Raw genomic sequence first — 20,142 nt, 5'->3', positions numbered from 1 at the left:
CACAGGCTCAAACCCCACATTCAAGTGGAATGGGCTTACCTTTTCCATTATTGCTATATCCCCTCTCAACTTTCCGTTGGAAGCAGTCACAACATGGTCCAACGTGATGGAGGCAGGATCTTCGGCCGCTCAGGCCTTGCGAGAGTCATTTGGGGACCGCAAACCTATCGACATCAGCCGCAAAATTACAGCATGTGTCCCGTGTCGAAAGTTGAAGATCAAATGTCACATGCCTGGGGGAAAGCCACCATGCACACGTTGCCAGAAGCGAAGTCTATCATGTGTCGTGAATCGAAGCCTACAAATGCTACTGGAGAGCGACGTCACGTACGTTTCTTTCTATCGGGAGACTGCATAACCCGACATGCTAATGAAATTCAGCTGGAAGTCTAGTGTTGAGCAGAAGTTGAGGGTGCTGGAGGACGCCATCCAAAAGCTGAATGAAAAGTCGGCCAGCGTTGACAAAGATTCCATACCAGTCGTCATGGCCCCTGAGACGACAAGCCATACCCGGAATAATACTGAAAGGACCGGCCTTGTTACTCAACAGCACGAATCGGGCTGGGAGGTGATAATGGACCTCAACAGGGGACCGGGTGTTATCCCGGCCTCAGTTGTCTCGGAAATCGCAGAAGCTATACCAGGCACATATATCGGTGCTACACGTGAATTGGACCTAATTGATCGTGGCATCATTTCCCTCGCCGATGCCGAGGGCTATTTCACCTTTTACTATGGACGACTCGACCATTTTCTGTACAGAGTTCTTGCCGAACACGATTCACTGTCGAGTGTTCGCAAGAGCTCTGCGTTGCTCACTGCGGCAATCTGTGTTGTTGGTGCCCTTCACCAACCCTCCTTGCAGTACCAGGCATGTTATCAGCATTTTGTTCACTTGGCTAGCTCTCGAATGTTTTCAAAGAAGAACAGCCACGATGATGTTCGTGCACTTTGCATCGGGGCCTTTTGGCTCAGTGACATCTCCTGGAATTTGTCAGGGACAGGTAAGCCGCCTCCGTTGGACGAAGAAGCATTCCTGATAAACTAATGGCTGTAGCTGTTCGATTGGCAGGAGAACTTAACCTACATCGTTGTATTCCCAAGGCACCACACACCAAACGAGCCTGTTATCTGCGAACCAGACTATACTATCTTGTGTACATCTGCGACCACCATTTCTCCATCGCATATGGCAGGCCTCCTTTGACTCGAGATTTTGGCTCCATCACGCCACCGACCGATTTCCTCAAATCCGAATTTGCCACGGGGGATGATGTGAGGTTAGTCAGCCAAATCGAGATATGGACAATCAGTACTCGAATCTTCGACCGATTCAGTCTCGATCCTGAAGCTCATCTTTCGGAACAGCTTATCCCTCAACTTCGACGCCTGAGCATTGATCTCGATACCTGGAGAGCAGATTGGCCAGACAGATTTGGTTTTAATGAAACAACCGGCAGTCATCCACGAAAGGAGGCTGGACTTCACTATTATTTCGCAAAGCTGTTCCTATGCTCCCATGTCTTCAGAAAGGCACCTATAGCGGAAGGCCAGCCTCTGAACTTTGGTCCAGACCTGAAAGAATTTGCTGATATGGCTGTCCACGCTTCTACATCCATCTTGCAAGCTATCACCTCCGACCAGGAGATTCAATCTTTCCTTAGAGAACTTCCAGCATACTTTGACACGATGATAGCATTTGCATTCGTCTTCCTCCTCAGGGTTACGGTGAAGAACCCTGCCAACATATGGATGGACAAGGCTGACATCTCTGACACGCTGGATAAATTGGCCGCTGTACTGGAAAAAATGACGGAGAGCATGCATTCGCGCCATCTGCTCACGAATATAGCCAAAAGTATGCGGAAACTACTGGATAGGTTTGGATATTCGCAAAATCGACGTTATGATTCTGCAACACTCCCGTCGACTACTGGGGACGCATCCATATTACCTGATGTCAATCATCAGAACTGGGTCAGTCCTACGGACATGATGTTCCTTGAACAGTTCGACTTCCTCAATTCTCCGGATGCAGATTTCAATTTCGACCCCGACTTCTGGGCTACACCACATCCTTGAAACATTGTCCTAGTTCTCACTCCACTGTACTTCCTTCTACGAGAGGAATAGTGTCCGGTGAAGGTAATAGTGCACAAGAACAATGAAAGAGGGGTACGTTATGGGTTTATCTGATGGATTGTGTGTCAACTAAATGAGCTGCCGACTACTGGTAGGGGAGCATCGGCATTATGATGCACAGAAGTTTGTACCATGAGCATTAAAATGCCGCAGCAGTGCTCATGTCAATCATTCCTGACTATGACTTGCATTCGTCACTTCTGTGGGAGACTTGTCTGGCTCTCAGACAACACGGGGCTCCTTCGCTACTACCAAGGTGAAGATTGACGCAAAAGGTCGCGAGTGGTCCCAACCACAACAATCCGGATGCTTAGTTGTTGATGCCAAGACAACGAATGGATGCTGAGCACACGATCAGTATAATAGCAGTATGAACTCCATATGGATGGACACATACGATTCTTTGGCTTGGGCTTAATAACGATCTCGCCTTTTTGAGCATTGCAACAGTACACCGCATCGCCAACGTCTCCTCTGGTACATTTGTCGGCAGTGCCACCTAGTGTGAACCATGTTAGTTGTGAGATCCAGTGCTTTCAGCGACGGGAAGGTATAAGTGCATTTATGAGGGGGTAATCTCTCACATTTCCAGTGGTTTCTGTCATCCTTCATCGGCATACAGCATGCTGGTGTGTCGAATGTTGGATCAGTGCAGGTGATTTTAGCGGTTACGGCGGCGATGAGTGCCAGGATGATGGTGGCCTGCAGAAGTGATTTGAGGACAACCATGGTGGTAATGCTGAACTTGCTATTGAAGAGCTACTAAAAGCTTCTGGCGCTTGGTCGAGGAGTGTCAAATGCAAATCGGTGAGAATTAAAGAAAAATCGATGAATGCATGCCTGCTAGGAACAAAGAACTTTGTACCCGAGTGAACCCTCGACTTGTGGTCACAGTAGGATGAATCACTTGCGACAGCTCTTCGCTTTCAAACAGCATTGCGACTACTCACTCACAACTCTCTGAATTCAGGGAGTGTCACTTCTTGCATCAGTGCTTCAATCACAGCAGGATCTCATGCCTATGAAGTGACTACTTGATCATTGCGTCTGGCTAAGCAGTGACTGATGCGACTTACGTCGTGAATGCCTATTCCTTTGTCCATAAAGGGTAGGGTCTCTCACGAAGTACCCTTGAGAAGGCGATTAAACTATTCCCTTTTCTGTCAACAGTGCAGTGCGTGGAAGAAGGTCAACTTGAATGCTTTATTTGCTATCTGATTCTAGTTGCCTACTCAAGCCTTGCTTCTTAGGACCGATGCAGCCCATTTGTGGAAGCAGCAAGATACCATGAGCAAGAATGCGATGGCTGAATGCGATGAGAAATTGGCCCAGCCAGAGGATCTATAGACCACGTATCACCCACAGCGCTCAGTGGCTTCTGTGGTGGCGGATGACTGATCTGGTCAGCCAAAGCATTGTCACCCGCGTCCCCCAGACCATTTCCCATTGCAAACCCTATATTTGATGGAGGGACAAGACAGAATTCGGCAAATGGCCTCTGGGAATCGGCTTGAGGGGTATTAATTCGTGGTTCAGGCATTAATACCGACGCAGCGAAGATCTAAAAACAGAATTAGCAAATATTCCACTTCAAGTTACGAGGAGGAACTCAGGTCCACTTACATTGTTGTTCGCCTTGGGCAGTGATGATCACGCCATGGGCCTTGTTGTCGTTGCAACAGTATTGAGATCCTCCGCAGAGGCCTCCGGCAGGTTCGCCTGCGCACGCATCTGGTTAGCAAGCTCACATACAAGAAATGGAGACAATTCGGGGCAAAAGGGGGTCAGTCAGTACTTACATGTATAGCGATCTCTCTCATAGGTGGGCATGCAGCACGCCAACTTACTGTATTTAGCAGGACATGTTCTGGCTTTGCTGGACATTACCGCGGGGTTGGCCATGGATACGCTGGCGATCAGCAGCGTGAGGAGAGCAGTGATTTTCAAAGTCATTATGGAATATGGAAGGTGTTGATATGAGGATTTTGAACTGTAATGTGATGGTTTGGATAGGGAGGGATTGTTATCAGATTTGATTTGCGGAAATGAGGTTGTAGGAAAGGAGAGTTGAAAGATGTTTTGCGCAATATAACTGCAAGAAGACCGTTGTTCATGTTCAAAGGACATAGCTCACGACGTTTCACTTGTCATAAAGGGATTGTCTAACGCTGTCACACATGTTCCGGCAGTGCCTTAAAGCCATCGTTGTGAATCTTTCTCTTCTCCGTCACGTCTTTGTCATATTTCACTGTTGGCTCTTTCACCCTTTGTGTGAAAGGACCCTGGAAGTCATGCTGAGAATTTCCCACTGCAAAGTATCATCTGTGCGGTATGAGAGACAAAGACGGACAGTGTAAAACTGCCTGCTTCACAATGTTCCTTGGTGTTGACAAAGAGCTTGAGATGAGTCCGCGACGCAATCCATCATCCAGCGGATCTTACCATCTTATGGCTGGGGACGAGGATGCCTCTCAGCGTCATCATGAATCAGTGGCAGTTTTTCTCACCGCGTCAGATATTCAAGATAGGAGTATACCATCTTTCATGATCAAATAAGATTGACACTCATATCATCCAAGCAATTCTCGACCATGTTCAAACCTCTGGAAATTCGAGTATTGACAGCACTCGGTTTGCCATTAACTTGCCACAAAATACCAACTACCAAGTATCACTGCGCATGTTGAGCTCATCCTACGCTTTTGATTCTGTGATCTCACGAGTGGAGTAACGGAGCTCGTGGAGCCTCAACAGGAATGTTACGGTCCTTCAAGTTCAGCCCGTCGGCTCGCCAAGCCTACCGCAAGGCTTCCAATCTAACTCAATACAGCCTTCCACGGCCCGCGGCTTGCCCCTATTGAGATTCAGCCTTCTCTGAGCCTCTACGATTCACGCGTAATGAAAATCGTGTTTAGCGTTCTCGGATTTTACTCTGCATCAGCCGTACTCTCGAAAAATACCGACAGTCTCAAGATCATTGAAGGTATAAAATGTACCCTCATCCTTCTGCTAATCTACTCTACCTCAAATTCAGTGCACAAAACAACCGACATCTACGATTTGCAAAGGTTGATCTTCTCCCACCATGACGTCGAAATCGCCAGAAGAGTTTCTTGCAACTCCTAAGTCATGTCCCACATTGGAACTTCCAGACTCCACAGCCATTGTCAACGTTCAGATAATCGACACGTAAGTTCCTCCTCAATTTAGATCACATACATTCTTGGTGACATTGTTGACATCTGCTTCTGTAGAACAACTTCTTTAACAGTCCCGATGGCCCCGTTCGCAGGTCCTGCCCAAGTAGGACATGAAAGTCTTCTGGGACCTTCGATATCGTTTCTCATCCATCACGGCCCAACAGACAAGCGTGTTCTTTTCGACCTTGGCAGCCGTAAAGACTGGAAAAACCTCCCTCCTGCAGTTCTAAACATCATCACAAGCCCAGGCTGGGGTCTTGAAGTGACCAAAGATGTTCGAGAGATCTTGACTGAGAACGGCATCGACGTCGAAGCCGGCGCGATCGACTGTATCATTTGGAGTCATTGGCATTATGACCACACAGGCGATCCGTCGACGTTTCCGCCCTTGACATCGCTGATTGTTGGCCCTGGGTTCAAAGAGGCTTTCATCCCTGCTCAATGCTATCCGAGGAACCCCAATGGTATGGTTCTTGAATCCGACTTTGCTGGGCGGGAGGTGAAGGAGATCAATTTTAATGGATCCACCGTCATCAACGGCTTCAAGGCCTTCGATTTCTTCGGAGATGGCAGCTTCTACCTCTTAGATGCGCCTGGACATACGATCGGACATCTATGTGGCCTAGCTCGAGTCTCTAGTGCACCGAGTACCTACGTATTTATGGGTGGAGATGCGGCCCACCACGGTGCCGAATATCGCCCAACGGAGTATCTTCCATTGCCAAAGCAGATCACTCCTTCGCCATTGCCGGCTCACAAGCATAAGCACGCTTCGTTCTGTCCGGGTGAGATCTTCGCCTCCATTCATTCAGCACCGGATAAATATGCAACCGAGCCACTGTACGGCGTGGTCGAGGGCGTAGCGTACGACACCAAGGCTGCAAATCAAACGATTCAGGACATGACAGTGTTCGACGCAAATGATGATGTTTTTGTTATCATTGCGCATGATGCGAGTCTCCTACATGAGGAAGTTGAAATGAGATGGTTTCCCAATGGGGATCTCAGCGAGTGGCGGAAGCAGGGCTGGAAGGAGAAGGAGAGATGGGGATTCTTGAAAGATTTTGAGACCGCATTGATGCAGAAAGACGTGGTATTATCGAATAACGACAAAATAGTATGAGACTTGCAATTTACCAAGATAGTGATATCCAAGCAGATTTGAGATCAAGTTCGTGATATGGAAAGGAGCTTCCTCTTTCTTCCACAGCTTGAGCTGTGTTCGAAAAGGCTCGATGGGTGTGATTAAATTCTACCCGGTCACACATAAGCGAGCACTGTCAGCCTTACAAAAGATTCTCAGGATGTAGGGAAACCTGAGATGGACTTTTCGATTTCTTCTGCTAGGTCGATGGGCATGATTCTGGGGCCAGAATTTGAAGGTGATCGCTATGTGCTCAGACAAGAAGGTCAATGCGTGTCTTGCAAGCTGCGAGCAACAAGCAGTAAAGTCAAAGAAACATTTTTCCCAGTCGTGCTTTACATGGCCAAATAGGCTGTGGTTTGTGAAAATTTTGTTATTATTCATCTATCTCAGAATTTGGCCACACCTGTGAAGCGGGATAGCCAGATGGAGTATCCGATATGCAGCAGCAACACCGTGCCCAAAAAGATATCGCAGGTCTTGCGTTGCGCCCATTTCTGTAACTTCAAGCCCCTCTTGGGCGAGTGTCCGTCTGGAAATGAAAATCAGCTTTGAAACCTTGCTATTCAATACCATCTGTAGAGACGATACCCTGCGTTATCAAACCATTTCGTAAAGTCGTTCAGCATTCATAGCCGACTGCATTGGGCAGCGGCAAGAAATAGATCACTTGCAAAATCTCCACCTTGAGACAAGAGTTTCATGAAGCTTTTGGATTCTGTGAACGAGACGCTGTAGACCGCGACGAATTCAGATAACATTCTTCGGAGCACGTGCTTCTCTTGGAGAGAACCATCTGTGAAAGAGTTGGGTGTATTGTCGTACACAGTATTTGCAAGCTCACAAATCGTCGAAATGCTTTCCGCATCCAGAGGTTCGTCACTCAGCTTCTGGTAGAATATCATGAAAGCAGCTTGCGCCAATGGCTCGACATCATAGATGTCTGCAAATATGGCGTATCTGGTGATGTCGAATAGACTGGCGGATGATGGAAACGGTACAAAAAGGTCCCTCCTAGCTTCTAAAACCTCTGTGACGCGCAAGGGTACGTCGAAGCAGTAGCTGGCAAAGTCTTCGAACCGTTCGGGGACCCTGAAGAAGATGACTTCAACCGCTTCAGGCATGAGGCGGCCGTCCCATGTCCACCATTCGCCCTGTTGGAGCGGTAGGCTCAGGCTCAACATGCACTGTCCGCACAGAAGACTTTGACAGTATTCAGCTGGTCTTAAGCACTGAGGCACGACGCAGCGGGATTTTGATCGCCATACACAATCATTAACTTGAGAACAAGTGTCACACAGCGGGAAAGTCAAGGATGATTTCAGCTTGTTTATAGCGACACAGCTCGGCTTTTGGCACCGGAATCTGCCGTACCCATTCGCAAGAAGAAGCTCAATGATTTTGCTTGGTGACAATTTCTGTGTTGCCTTAGGCTTCTCAGCAACCTCGTTCTCTGGAGTGCTGCTAGACCTGGCATACGCATATGCAAGAAATTGTCTGAATGTGTCTGGCTCGACTTCTGGGAGCTCAGCACAGCTCTCGGTACTCTCTTTGAAAGTTCCATCGATGAGTCGTTGAAGTACTTTGGAATGCCAAGAGACAATATCTGCGTGAACTAAGAATGAATTTTTCGAAGGGCCAATGTGAAGGTTGAATGTGGCTCCATTAAATCCATTGCTGGTTTTCTGGTTAATGCTGAATGAATAGTCTTGGGGAGAAGATTGTGCTTACGATTCGTCCATTTGGAATAGTGCTGGAATTTTGTCGCCCGTGTGAGCGGATTATGTAAGGCGTCGCTATCTTCTGGTGTTGTTCTCAGACTTTTGATGATTGGTGAACTGAGAAAGAAAGTGGAGTGAATGGGTACAGTATGAATTAATTACGATCTAGTGGGGTGAGTTAAAGCAGCGAATCGACAGTGCCAAGATTTTGGAAACCACTTTACGCGCGACGCGAACTTAGTACGCGACGCGTGCCCCTCTCTTTTTCCAATTCCCCTTAAACCACCATCTGACAGAGTCGAAGCCTCAGATTCCCTGCGCAGCCCGCACAAACTCATCGAAATGTCTTCTACACCGTCTTCTCGCCGAAGAGGGCACTCTTCCAGGAATTCGCAGTCCTCAACTCCTGCACGACAACCGCAGTCAACCCCGAGAAGCACACGTCAAGCGCCCAATGGTAACGCAGTGCCATCTTCTTCGCCTTTATTCTTTCAGTCGTCACCTCGTCGGCAAACGCCAGGTCCTGCCTCGCAACTAGCAAGCGATGGCATGATAATTAGTTCTCCGCCCAGAAACTCATCGGATGCTGGTGACCGCGAATTGACACCTCGACCAACTACACGGCCCATTGATGGTACGTTTTCACTGGGAATCTGCTGCAACAGCCTCTGACTTTTGATAGAATCATCTCCAGTTCGATATGACCCCAGCTCCAGTCCAGCTCCGAATGGCAATCGTATTGATTCAGACATTCCCAGCAGCAGCAGTGGTCTTTTCGTCCGCCAGGATCGACCACTACGCACAGATGCAAGAAGGGGTGACATCCATTCGGACACCTTCGATGGTCCCTCTGCGCGCCGCCGACGAATCTTGGTGGGAGAGGATGGCATGCCAGTACGAGATAACGAGGATCCTGCCTCCGAAGCCACTTTTACCAACATAAATCCCGACACCTCAGAAGCCGACGCGCTTGGTGGGAATTCATCAAGAGTGATCTGGGGATCCAATATCTCCATCATCGATTCATCAGCCGCATTTAAGAGTTTCCTCCATGGCTATACCAAGAAATATCGCATGTGGGCCGAAGGATACACAGAGGCAGAGACTGCGAATCTTGAGGTCGCTCAGGAGCGCGAGTATGTCGACATGATGCAGAATATGCTGAACACCGGACTTGAACAATTGAATCTTGATGCACGAAATCTCAAGGCATATCCCGCTACCAACAAACTCTGGCATCAAATGCAGTCTTACCCTCAGGAGATCATTCCATTAATGGATCAGACACTCCGCCAGGTAATGATCGAAATCGCCCAAAATCAGATGCGTGATATGCAGCGAACAAATGCAGCTACACGCGCCAGGGACACAAGTTCTATGCCAGCTTTGCCACAATCTGACCTAGATAGTGCTCTAACCCCAGGAGCCACTCCAGGGCATGCTACAGACAATATGGACAACCTCATGACGCAAGCTCAAGAAAACCGGTGGAAAGTTTCGATCTTTGGCCTGGATAAATCCATCAACATGCGAGATCTCGACCCAGCCGACCTCGACAGGCTCATTTCAGTCAAAGGCTTGGTCATCCGAACCACTCCAGTCATTCCAGACATGAAAGAAGCCTTCTTTAAGTGTACGGTTTGTAACCAAACTGTTCTGGTTGCGATTGATCGAGGTAAAATTGCAGAGCCAACTGAATGTCCTCGACAGGCTTGCAAGTCCAAAGATAGCATGGAGATTGTTCACAATCGTTGTGTCTTTGCCGACAAACAAGTCATAAAACTCCAAGAAACACCAGACTCAGTACCAGACGGACAAACACCGCATAGTGTGTCGTTGTGTTGTTACGACGAGATTGTGGACGCGTGTAAAGCCGGTGACAGGATTGAGGTTACTGGCATCTTCAGAAGCAATGCTGTTCGAGTGAACCCACGGCAGCGTGTTATCAAAGCACTTTTCAAGACATACGTCGACGTTCTGCATATCCAGAAAGTGGATAAGCGAAAAGTTGGCATCGATGCCTCAACTGTGGAGCAAGAATTGGCCGAGCAGGTTGCAGGTGCCCCAGAACAGGTCAGAAAATTCTCGGCCAAGGAGGAGGCAAAGATCAAGAGCACAGCCGAACGCGAGGACATCTACGATCTCCTTTCGAGAAGTTTGGCTCCTAGTATCTACGAGCTTGATGATGTCAAGAAGGGTATACTGCTTCAACTCTTCGGAGGCACAAACAAATCCTTTGAGAAAGGTGGCAGTCCTAAATACAGAGGTGATGTCAACATCCTGCTCTGCGGTGATCCTTCAACTGCAAAATCGCAACTCTTACAGTATGTGCACAAGATCGCACCAAGAGGTGTTTACACTTCAGGGAAAGGGTCTTCCGCTGTTGGTCTTACTGCATATGTGACCAGAGATCCGGAGTCGAAACAGCTCGTCCTCGAGTCTGGAGCACTCGTCCTTTCAGACGGAGGCGTATGCTGTATCGACGAGTTCGACAAGATGAACGAGGCAACTCGATCAGTCCTGCACGAAGTCATGGAACAGCAGACCGTTTCAATTGCGAAAGCTGGCATCATCACCACTCTGAACGCCAGAACCAGCCTCCTCGCTTCTGCCAATCCCATCGGCAGCAAGTACAACCCAAACCTACCAGTTCCCCAGAATATCGATCTGCCACCAACTCTACTCTCGCGATTCGACCTCGTCTACCTTGTGCTGGACCGCATTGACGAAGTCAACGACCGAAGACTTGCAAAGCATGTTGTCGGCATGTATCTTGAAGACACACCGGAGAACGCAACCAAGGAAGAAGTCCTTGTAAGTCATCCTCTCCCCATCCCACACTTTACACCCCAACTAACCTTTCCCCTTCTCCTATAGCCCATCGAATTCTTGACATCCTACATCTCCTACGCCCGCACCAACATCCACCCGACCATAACACCCCCAGCTGCCCATGCCCTCACCACGGCGTATGTCCAAATGCGATCACTAGGCAACTCCATTCAAGCAACCGACCGACGCATCACCGCGACAACACGACAACTTGAATCGATGATCCGACTCAGCGAAGCGCACGCGAAGATGCGCCTCTCTCCTATCGTCACCGAAGCCGACGTGGACGAAGCAGTGCGCCTGATCAAATCCGCCATCAAAGCGTCCGCGACCGACGCCCGCACCGGCTTGATCGACATGGGTCTGCTGTCCGAAGGCGGCAGCGCCTCCGACCGCCGCCGCAAAGAAGACCTCAAGCGTGCCGTCCTCGCCGCCATCGATGAGAATCCCGTCGTCAGGGCTGGCAACCCCATCCGCTATAGCGAACTATATCGCGCCGTGGGCGACGGGAGTTCGGCGGAGGTTGAGGGCGCCGAGTTCCAGGATGCACTGCGTGCGTTGGAGCTCGAGGGCAAGGTCCAGGTCCTGGGTGATGGGGCAAGGAGGACTGTCAGGCGCGTTACAGGTGTTTAGACGTCTTGTGGGATGAGGTCGGGTGAGAATCATGACAGGGTAGACGGTCTGTGGATGTTGAGCCCTTGCTTGGGTATGCGCCCGGAGAGCATGGGGCGGTGCATATACCGGTGTCTGGTGCCGAATATCCAGCTTTCTCGATCGGTCGACGGGATACATGTTTGTCAAATTATGAGGTATGTGGAAGGCTTATTCGTACATGAAACGCGATGAGACAAGAGGCAGATGAGAATTGATAGTTAGTTACCGATGTAACACTGATACTGGGAAATCGCAATGGTTAATGATTGAAGCACCGCAAGAGGATATGTGCACATCTAAGCAAGGTATGGGTTATCATTATGAACGTGTTATGTTTAAGTGTTTGATCTTTTGAAGACTACCTTAGACCACTATGGTCACCTATCCGGTTCAATTCCCTGCGATGGGATGCTATTTTATTTATCCGGCGCAAATAAAACAAGCTGCCACAACCAATGCGCTAAACAGTCACCACCAATGGCAATGTACCGCGACAGACAGCGGTCGGGTAGAAAATGATGAGTCTCATGATGAACACCTCACCCGCACAGTGCAGTCCACACCTAAGTACTTCCAAATTCCACTGAGTTTGGACCGAAAATTGCGCCATTGAAATGACCCGAACCAAATGCTCGCCGGCTAAAAATATAATGTAAAAGAGAGAAAGAAAAGAATGGGTTCATATCACGTTTCGTCATCAAAGATAGCAATATTCCAGACCCGTCCATACTGAGGATTGTTCGGACAATGTTTCAATCCTCGGTGACCTCCATGTTTTGAATGAGTTTCCTTGGCCCATGAATGGTGCCATGCAAGATGTCCAATCTGACCAAGGACTCCCGCTAAAAGAACAGTAAAAGAAAACAGAAGGGAAAGAGAAAAGAAATCATGCAGTGAAGTTGTAGACGCGAACCTCGCCATCTTCACCAGCAGAGACCATTCGACTCTCGCTAAGGCCAATGCAGGTGACTGGGCCAGCATGACCTGTAAAAGTGCGTTCACACTTTCCTGTTCGGGGATCCCAGACCTTGACCATTCTATCTTCAGCTCCAGAAACGATACGAAGGGTATCTGCAGCTACAGCCCAGACACCTTCGACATGACCGAAGAACTTCTTGATGCATCGACCAGAGTGCACGTCCCATAGACGGATGGTTGAGTCAAGAGCAGAAGTAAGCATATATCGTGGTGGTTGAGGACGACTCGCATCAGTGTGATATAAGCTGGGGTGGCGATCTTTCCTTGTCAAGATCTTGATGCCTCCATATGTTGAACCAGTGGTTGAAGAACTGGAAGGACTTCCAGGATCGGAGGCTTCTTCATCATCTTCGACTTGACATTCATCAGCTTCAAATTCGGCTGGTAGTGGCAGTACAGTCTGGACTTGGCCGACATGACCTTCAAAAGTGTGAATGCATTTCTTGGTGTCGAGGTCCCAAAGCTTGACAGTGCAATCATCAGACGCAGTGAAGATAGTTCGAGACGCCGAGTCAATTCTGACCGAGTTGACCCAATCGGTGTGACCACGGAGGGTGAAGACTGATTTATCCCGGAAATTCCATACGCGGGCAGTATTGTCAACTGAACCGGAAACTAGAATGTCTGAGTCGAAATGAAGAGCAATGACACCTTCACTATGGCCATTGAAAGTGGAGATACACTCGCCAGTTCTCCAATTCCACACTTTCAAGGATTTATCGAGGCTTCCACTAATGAGTTTGTTTTCATCGAATTGAAGACATCGGATACCCATGGTATGTCCTCGTAGGGTTCTGACTTCTTCACCTGTTTCGATGTTCCATATCTTGATTGTGGCATCGTAAGAACCGGTAGCCAGAAAATTGTCGAGGAGTTGAAGAGCCATGACGCCATTCGAGTGACCTTTTAGAATGTTGATACTGCATCGCCCATACTTCCAGTTCGTGCCGACTTTGAACCTGTCCTTGTATACATCCTTCCACGGACGCCTGGCTCGGAGCAGTTCACTGTCTGAAGTACCAATACGAGGCCTTCTGACGACAAGTGGTGAGGTACTTCCATCTTGTGTCTCATCAACGACAGTGGCCTCACTGTGGCTATCATCATCACCGGTTGTAGAAGGGTCTCCAGTTTCTGCATGATCAACTTGAGTGTAGGCGAATCCCTCGGCAGCAATGCCCGCGGCTCGAAGTTCGATCTGACGTTTGGAGCTGCGAAGCAACTTCCGCTCTAGTAATGGAAGACCCCAGCCACATGTGGTACATTTTCGATCGATATGTTGTTCACACATGCGATGCCAGACCACATCGTCATCAGCCAATTGTCTCCATTTCCGGGAGACTTGGGCGGCCTTGCATAGAGAGGTTGTGTCGAGAAAACATAAAATTCGGAAGGATACTTCAGAGGGTAAAGCGGACAGGAAGTCGATGCGAATGAGCTCGCGAACATTGGCGGACAGGAAGGAAAGTTGGGGAAAGCAACATTGAGCAAGAATGCCCTTGAGCATGAGATTTCGATACTTGGACGGAGCGGCGGAGAATAAAGACCAGACCTGGACTATGCCCTGACGGTCTTGTTGGTCGAGCGACTCAAGATCGTGCTGCAACTTCTCCATCGACGGTTCATCGGCTTGTCTTCGACATAGTTTGTCAGGTCGGTGGCGGTAACAGAACTTTGAGTTGGAGTCCTTGTCCTTGGTGGAGGTGAAGAGAGTCTGTGGAATCCCAGAATTTCCTAGAGGAGCATACTGTGCAGGAATGTGTTTGGCAAGAAAGGGAGCAACAGTTTCGCGAGCATGTTTCGCAGTTGCAGCGATGGTGAAGTCTTTTGCAGAATCGGAGATTGGGTTGTGGGTGTGGGTGTGGGTGTGGGTGTGGTCGTGGTGTTGGGACTCATCATGGGTTGTTGAGGCGGTTCGTAATCTCTTCCGGTTGGACTCATTCCACTCGTCGACTACGAGGGACTCTCTCCTGTGTTTCTCTGACATTGTGTGTTGTGCTGGATGAAGTCTTCACATGGTGTGGGTATGAGTAGCACGGCTTGCACGAGGGAGGGAGGAAAAAGCGGTCGGGTGGAGTTAGATGCGAGGTGAGGAGGTACAAGAGGATGCAGGTCAAGAGGCTGAGATATCGTCCGAGTGAAGGCGCAGGGTATGACCAAGAATGGCGAGCAGATGGTGCAAGATGGCAAAGCGGGTTGGTAAGAGATGAATGGGTACAGTCCACAGATGGTTCTGGTGGGTTGTAACTCGTTCCTGGCTGAAGATACGGACGGCAGTCGGATACTTTGAAGGCGGAGGGACTCAGAAGTGGAGCGGGAGGAGAAAGTAAAAAGGGCCTGACGAACACGGGATCTCAAAATTAGAGGAGCTAGAAAATAGCATCTTTTAGTCTGACATGTTGAGCTCACGGGTAAAATGGCGGAGAAACTCGCGTCTGACCACACTACTCAGAGATTCTTAGTCACTAGTCCACGGGAACTCCCTTGACTATTCTATCACGTGACTCATCGAAACTCGCCGCACAAATTGCGTGCTTCATTGCGAATATTTTCTCATCAGTGACATCCACCACTCATAATATCACACAGAGTTTCAAATCCATCAACCCCCGGTCCCTTGCATCATTGCAGGGTACGAGGTACCACGATATCACTACTACCGACTACTGCCGACCACTAATCCTCGTAACGGCAAAGTCTATAATGGTCGGAGCCTTGACCTCCCCGCATCCAATCTAGTTGCATCCTTCAGCTTGACAATCAGACCGCCTTGATGCCTATTTCCTGTACCCCAGACGGATCACACCGCATCCATTTCGCGCGAATCCACTTCGGACTTGCTTGACAATTGACAAGTTGGCCAATCTCACAATCTCAGATCCCTCACCACTTCTGCCACAGACCTACCCCTCTTCAACCTCTCACACAAGCGCTGACGCTTCTTACGAGGCTGATGCGTAAATCATTTGACTCACAGACCATCCGAACGATGTCTACGTCCGCTTGCTCCCTTGTCTACAGTCGTATCACGACATAATATATCGAGTCTTGCTCAGATTTGCTCACTCTTCCTGACAATGGCGCAATCCTCCCATCCCAATCTGCATCATTCAGGGGGCTCCTCTCCAGCCGGTTCATTCCAGGCTGCTGCCATACCGCCCCCAGTAGCAATCGTCGAAACACTTGTCTCCCATCTAGTGGCTGCCAAACGATCCCTCGGCAGCATCCCCCTGGTTCACCGCGCTACAACCATCCTCTCCGAGGCACGTGCCGCTGTTGAGTCCACCACTGCTCTCCTGGCCAAAACAGCCTACCTCCGTCGCTCGCTGGCTGCCCAGTTGAAGATCCTCCGTGGCATTCAGTTTGAGTTGGAAGCCGCTGCCCAGTCCGCTCAATTCGAATTTCAAGCTGTCATAAAGGAGCTAGACAATACTGATGCAAGATTATTCCAATGCATAGACCTCTTGAAACAAACCCAAATCGAGGAGGCATTCAGCCCATATCCCCAGTTGGAAGATGTATCCGGCACCACTAAAAAGACCCTGCACGACTTTGTCGATGACCAGGGGGTGGAGACCATCAAGGATGCCATGAAAATAGCCATTGACAGTGTACAAAACACTCAGCATGAGATGAATCAATCCATTCAGACTCTTGAAGAGGATTTGCAATCCGTCAATGAAGTTCTCAATAATCGGATAGAATCATCAGGAATCGAGAGTGAGTTACAATTTCTCACTATCCCCAAAGTGCTTTCATTACTTGAGAACAATGCGAGAGAAATGGCCCATGGGCTAGAAAGCCTGGCAACTCACTTTGACAATTGTGTCCGGGTCATCAAGCACACAGAAGGCGGTGGAGAGGCTATCGCCCAGACCATGAGCGCTGAAGGTTTGCCAGATGCAGTTGGCACAGACATTCACGCCCTGCAAGATCCAGCACAGCCCATGAGCGAAGAGGAACTTGTGGAGCTGCTCGACGTGGTCGAAGGCGATGCGGCAGAAGTTGATGAGGTCGTCTTGGAACTCCATGACCGCAATACTGAAATGGAGAGCCAACTTGAGAGAGTAATCCTATGGCGAGAAAGACAGGAAACGGCCCACAACGACGTCGCAACCGCATTCAAACTCGTCGAAAAGATTGGCGGTCGCCTCTCTGGCTACGTCGCGGAAGCGGCTCGCCATTCCATGCGCTGGGTCGAAGAGCGAGCCAAGATCGAAGACGGAATCGGCGGTATGGAAGAATTATGCGACTACTACGCCAATTTCCTGCATGCCTACGACGGATTAATCGTTGAGGTCGCCCGACGTAAGACGGTCAAGAAACAAATGGAGCGGGTCATCGCTGATGCCCACGAGAAGCTCGAGCAGCTCTACGAACAAGACCGTACGCAGCGTTTAGAGTTCAAAAACGACCAGGGAGAATTCCTCCCTAGCGATATTTGGCATGGCGTCAACAGTCTGCCGCCTAGGTACGTGATCTCCAGATCAGATGACGACATTGCCGGGGCAGGTGGTGCGACCAGTATACCAGATCTGCCGAGAAAGACGGTCGAGGACGCGTTGAAACGCCTCAAGGCTGGCGTGCGAGGTTTACCCTGAGCAACGCCCTGTGGCAGGCAGTAAATGATGTGCAACTGAGACGTCTGGCATAATGATCCCTAATGACCGCAAATGAACCGAAACTTCTCCACAGTTTTTGAGATACCCCAAGCTTCAATTTTTGGAGAAGGAGTCGAAGCGAAATAGAGTCTTTGCAATATCCAGGGAAAGAGGGACGTGGTGTTTCTCAGTGCTCTCTTTGTATATCATAGCTTTTCCATCAATTTTTTTCTGGAAAGCATATCTCCATAGCTCGGCCGAACTAACGATGAATGCATTGAAGAGGGAGAGGACAGAGGTTGTTGATGACTGTCTGTGGACAAGATGAACGACACATCATATCCCCGGTTTCCCTCAACAATGCATATCATCGCTGCTCGCTACCTTGGCAACAAGAGATTCTTATCATATCAAGTGTTGTGTGGTGTCTTCATTGAAACTCCCACTTTCCCTCTGTCCCGGATTGCATTCTGTGGGTGATGTAGCAGTAGTATTTGTTCGGGTTTGGATATTTGGGCAATAGGGATTCTGGCAAGAGATGGACTCGACTTACGCATTCTTGCACCAATTCAAACACGCTTTGAACAGAGACAGTTTGGGCATGGCTATTCCTCCGATGGCTGTAATGGGCAGCTTGATTTGGTCGGTATGGGCTATTGAGATTAGGGCAACTGTGAGGAGTGAGGATTGGCCCAAGACCTTCCCACCACGGCACATCACAGCACACCACAGAGATATCACCAAGCACGCATGTGGATTGGCAGTGTGAACACCACGGAGTTTAGGGTTTTGTCTGTCGGAACTCTTTGGACATCCACTGCACCTCAGCAGATCATGGGCGATGCTGTACATCATTTTGATTCCTTCGCATCACTATCATAAGTCGTGCATTTCGTTTCGAGACATCATGGTGACAACACATCATCATCATCAACGTCGGTCCTAGCCTCGGATACCATTTCTCTTACTCTCTAATGCTTATGCCTCGCACTCTGCGAGACAAGTTTCTTCTTGACGGCCTTGGGCATCTTAGTGGCGCGCTTCTCCCGCTTCTCCTCCTTGACTTTCTTCTTGTGCTCGCGTTTGTCGTCCTTGTCTTGGAAGCGCTTGCCGCGGGGACGCGCGTCGGGGTCGGAATCGCTGAATGCTGAGGCGTCGGATTGGCCATCTGAATCTCCGCTGCCGTCGCCGTGAGACGCAGAGTCGTGGGAGAGAGACACGCCCCCGCCTTCCTGGGCATCTTCTGCAAGCTCGGATTCTGCCGCGTTGGTCGCCAGATTGGGGCGCGTTGTTGTCGATGATGGGGTTTCCTTGAGGAGTTCGTCTTTGGAAGGCGCGAGGAGGTCTTTATAGACGAGTGATTCCCGGCCTGCAGTCTGGATTTGGTTTCCGTCCCTTTCGACGTCGTATACTTCGTCGAGTGTTTGCGGGATGTACTGCTTGCGGAATACTTCGTTCTCAACCTCGTCTTCCTCATCTTCTTCTTCCGTGCGCTCGGCCATGGTTTTGTCGATCTCGGCTCGGAGGACATCGAGCCCTAGGCTTGCATCGCCCTCGGCTAGCTTGGTGATATATCTAAAGGCTTGTTTATCGGACAAAACGGAAACACCTTGTCGTTTGAAGAAGTCGGAAATGTTCTTGATGTCCATTCGAAGAAAGTCTAGACTTCGGGGATGATCACCTTCCACACTTTGGCTCACGTCGATGATGTATGGTCGATGTTTGTGATATAGGATATTGTACTCGCTCAAATCTGCGTGGACAAGTTTACACTGCTGTAACATGATACGCATGTAGGCGAGGATGTCGATGTAAACGCCGCGCCATCTTGCCAATGGATCTTCTTCAGTAAACTCCACGTCCTTGAGTCGAGGGGCGGCTTTGCCTTTAGAGTCGCCAATGAAGCTCATTCCAAGGACATGTCTCCGAAGGTAAAGCGGTTCAGGGCATGGAATTCCGCTAGTATGGATTCTCTTCAGATTCCTCATTTCCTTCTCCGCCCATAACTTCACCATGGCTCTGTTGTCGCCCTTGTTGAACCCCTTCCGGAAGCGAAATTCTCCCGTCACGTACTTTTCTCGGTCTTTGAAGATGAGAATGCTGGTCTTGTACACCTTGATGGCCACGTGAATGTCGGGTTGTGTTTCATCCTCTGATGCCGACATGCCATGATAGACATTGGCTTCTTTTCCCGTTGAGATTGTGCCGTTGATTTCCGTCACGATGCCAGAATTGATCATTTGAAACAGAATGCGTCGGGTCTTTGGGTCGAGGACTTGTTCTGTCGTCGCTCGATCACTCTTGTCCCGTTGCCGTGAAGTTCCAGGCAGTGATTCGGGGCCCTCGATCTTGAGCTTCTTCATGTCGTAGCCGAGTTCACCCATTTTTAGCTTCGGTGGTTTTTGAGGGTTTGCTTTCGGGTGTTGCCAGGATGGTACATTAGAGTCACCAGCGACCTCATTGAGTCGTTTCTGTCGATTGTAAGATTTTGTGAGATCTGCGGGATTCGATGATCCGAGTTGTTCAGGGTCATCAAGTGCTTCCTCGGCATAGTCTTCGTACTCTTCGTCCTCATCTTCGTCGGAATATTCGTCTTGCTCCTGAATGAAAGATCCAGGCGCTAATCTTCGTTGGAGATTTGTTGTATTGTCACTCGAATAACCTTGGTTAGGCACGAATGTGTGTGTCGGCATAATTCCGTCTGCAATACCTCTTGCGGCGGACTCTGATGGCTGAGTGTTGGTGGCCATTTTGGCAGTCAAATCGTATCAAGTTTTTCAATCAATCTGAAAGGAAGAAATAGATTGCAAGTACTTGGACATGTATTTTTCGCCACAGATTTAATTTCTCTTCCGAATGAGACATGACTC

At 49.2% G+C, this 20,142-nt stretch overlaps 8 protein-coding genes across 8 annotated transcripts; 4 read left to right on the top strand and 4 right to left on the bottom strand.

The window, feature by feature from the left end:
- Positions 1–304: 304 nt before the first annotated feature.
- LTR84_009523 (uncharacterized protein) lies at positions 305–2,082 on the top strand (the record flags this gene model as incomplete). The annotated part of the gene is made up of 3 exons (XM_064853063.1): positions 305–327; positions 382–1,004; positions 1,058–2,082. The coding sequence occupies 3 exons, from the start codon at positions 305–307 to the stop codon at positions 2,080–2,082; spliced, it is 1,671 nt and encodes a 556-aa protein (XP_064700826.1).
- A 1,592-nt stretch (positions 2,083–3,674) lies between these two features.
- On the bottom strand, positions 3,675–4,095 carry LTR84_009522 (uncharacterized protein; the record flags this gene model as incomplete). Its single annotated transcript, XM_064853062.1, has 3 exons — positions 3,675–3,703; positions 3,766–3,861; positions 3,942–4,095. 3 exons carry the CDS (start codon positions 4,093–4,095, stop codon positions 3,675–3,677), a joined length of 279 nt encoding a protein of 92 aa, XP_064700825.1.
- A 1,132-nt stretch (positions 4,096–5,227) lies between these two features.
- LTR84_009521 (uncharacterized protein) lies at positions 5,228–6,465 on the top strand (the record flags this gene model as incomplete). The annotated part of the gene is made up of 2 exons (XM_064853061.1): positions 5,228–5,331; positions 5,397–6,465. The coding sequence occupies 2 exons, from the start codon at positions 5,228–5,230 to the stop codon at positions 6,463–6,465; spliced, it is 1,173 nt and encodes a 390-aa protein (XP_064700824.1).
- Positions 6,466–7,115: 650 nt separating this feature from the next.
- Positions 7,116–8,228, bottom strand: LTR84_009520 (uncharacterized protein; the record flags this gene model as incomplete). The annotated part of the gene is made up of 2 exons (XM_064853060.1): positions 7,116–8,163; positions 8,218–8,228. 2 exons carry the CDS (start codon positions 8,226–8,228, stop codon positions 7,116–7,118), a joined length of 1,059 nt encoding a protein of 352 aa, XP_064700823.1.
- Positions 8,229–8,549: 321 nt separating this feature from the next.
- On the top strand, positions 8,550–11,672 carry LTR84_009519 (uncharacterized protein; the record flags this gene model as incomplete). Its single annotated transcript, XM_064853059.1, has 3 exons — positions 8,550–8,841; positions 8,890–11,021; positions 11,085–11,672. The coding sequence occupies 3 exons, from the start codon at positions 8,550–8,552 to the stop codon at positions 11,670–11,672; spliced, it is 3,012 nt and encodes a 1,003-aa protein (XP_064700822.1).
- Positions 11,673–12,579: 907 nt separating this feature from the next.
- LTR84_009518 (uncharacterized protein) lies at positions 12,580–14,658 on the bottom strand (the record flags this gene model as incomplete). The annotated part of the gene is made up of 1 exon (XM_064853058.1): positions 12,580–14,658. One exon carries the CDS (start codon positions 14,656–14,658, stop codon positions 12,580–12,582), a length of 2,079 nt encoding a protein of 692 aa, XP_064700821.1.
- A 1,090-nt stretch (positions 14,659–15,748) lies between these two features.
- LTR84_009517 (uncharacterized protein) lies at positions 15,749–17,272 on the top strand (the record flags this gene model as incomplete). Its single annotated transcript, XM_064853057.1, has 1 exon — positions 15,749–17,272. One exon carries the CDS (start codon positions 15,749–15,751, stop codon positions 17,270–17,272), a length of 1,524 nt encoding a protein of 507 aa, XP_064700820.1.
- A 971-nt stretch (positions 17,273–18,243) lies between these two features.
- On the bottom strand, positions 18,244–20,022 carry LTR84_009516 (uncharacterized protein; the record flags this gene model as incomplete). The annotated part of the gene is made up of 1 exon (XM_064853056.1): positions 18,244–20,022. The coding sequence occupies one exon, from the start codon at positions 20,020–20,022 to the stop codon at positions 18,244–18,246; it is 1,779 nt and encodes a 592-aa protein (XP_064700819.1).
- Between the last annotated feature and the right edge of the window lie 120 nt (positions 20,023–20,142).

The sequence above is a fragment of the Exophiala bonariae genome (genome assembly GCF_035927105.1).
Source record: "Exophiala bonariae strain CCFEE 5792 chromosome Unknown scaffold_39, whole genome shotgun sequence".
In the NCBI taxonomy this organism is placed as follows: Eukaryota; Fungi; Ascomycota; class Eurotiomycetes; order Chaetothyriales; family Herpotrichiellaceae; genus Exophiala; species Exophiala bonariae.
This window is presented reverse-complemented; position numbering and strand designations above follow the sequence as displayed.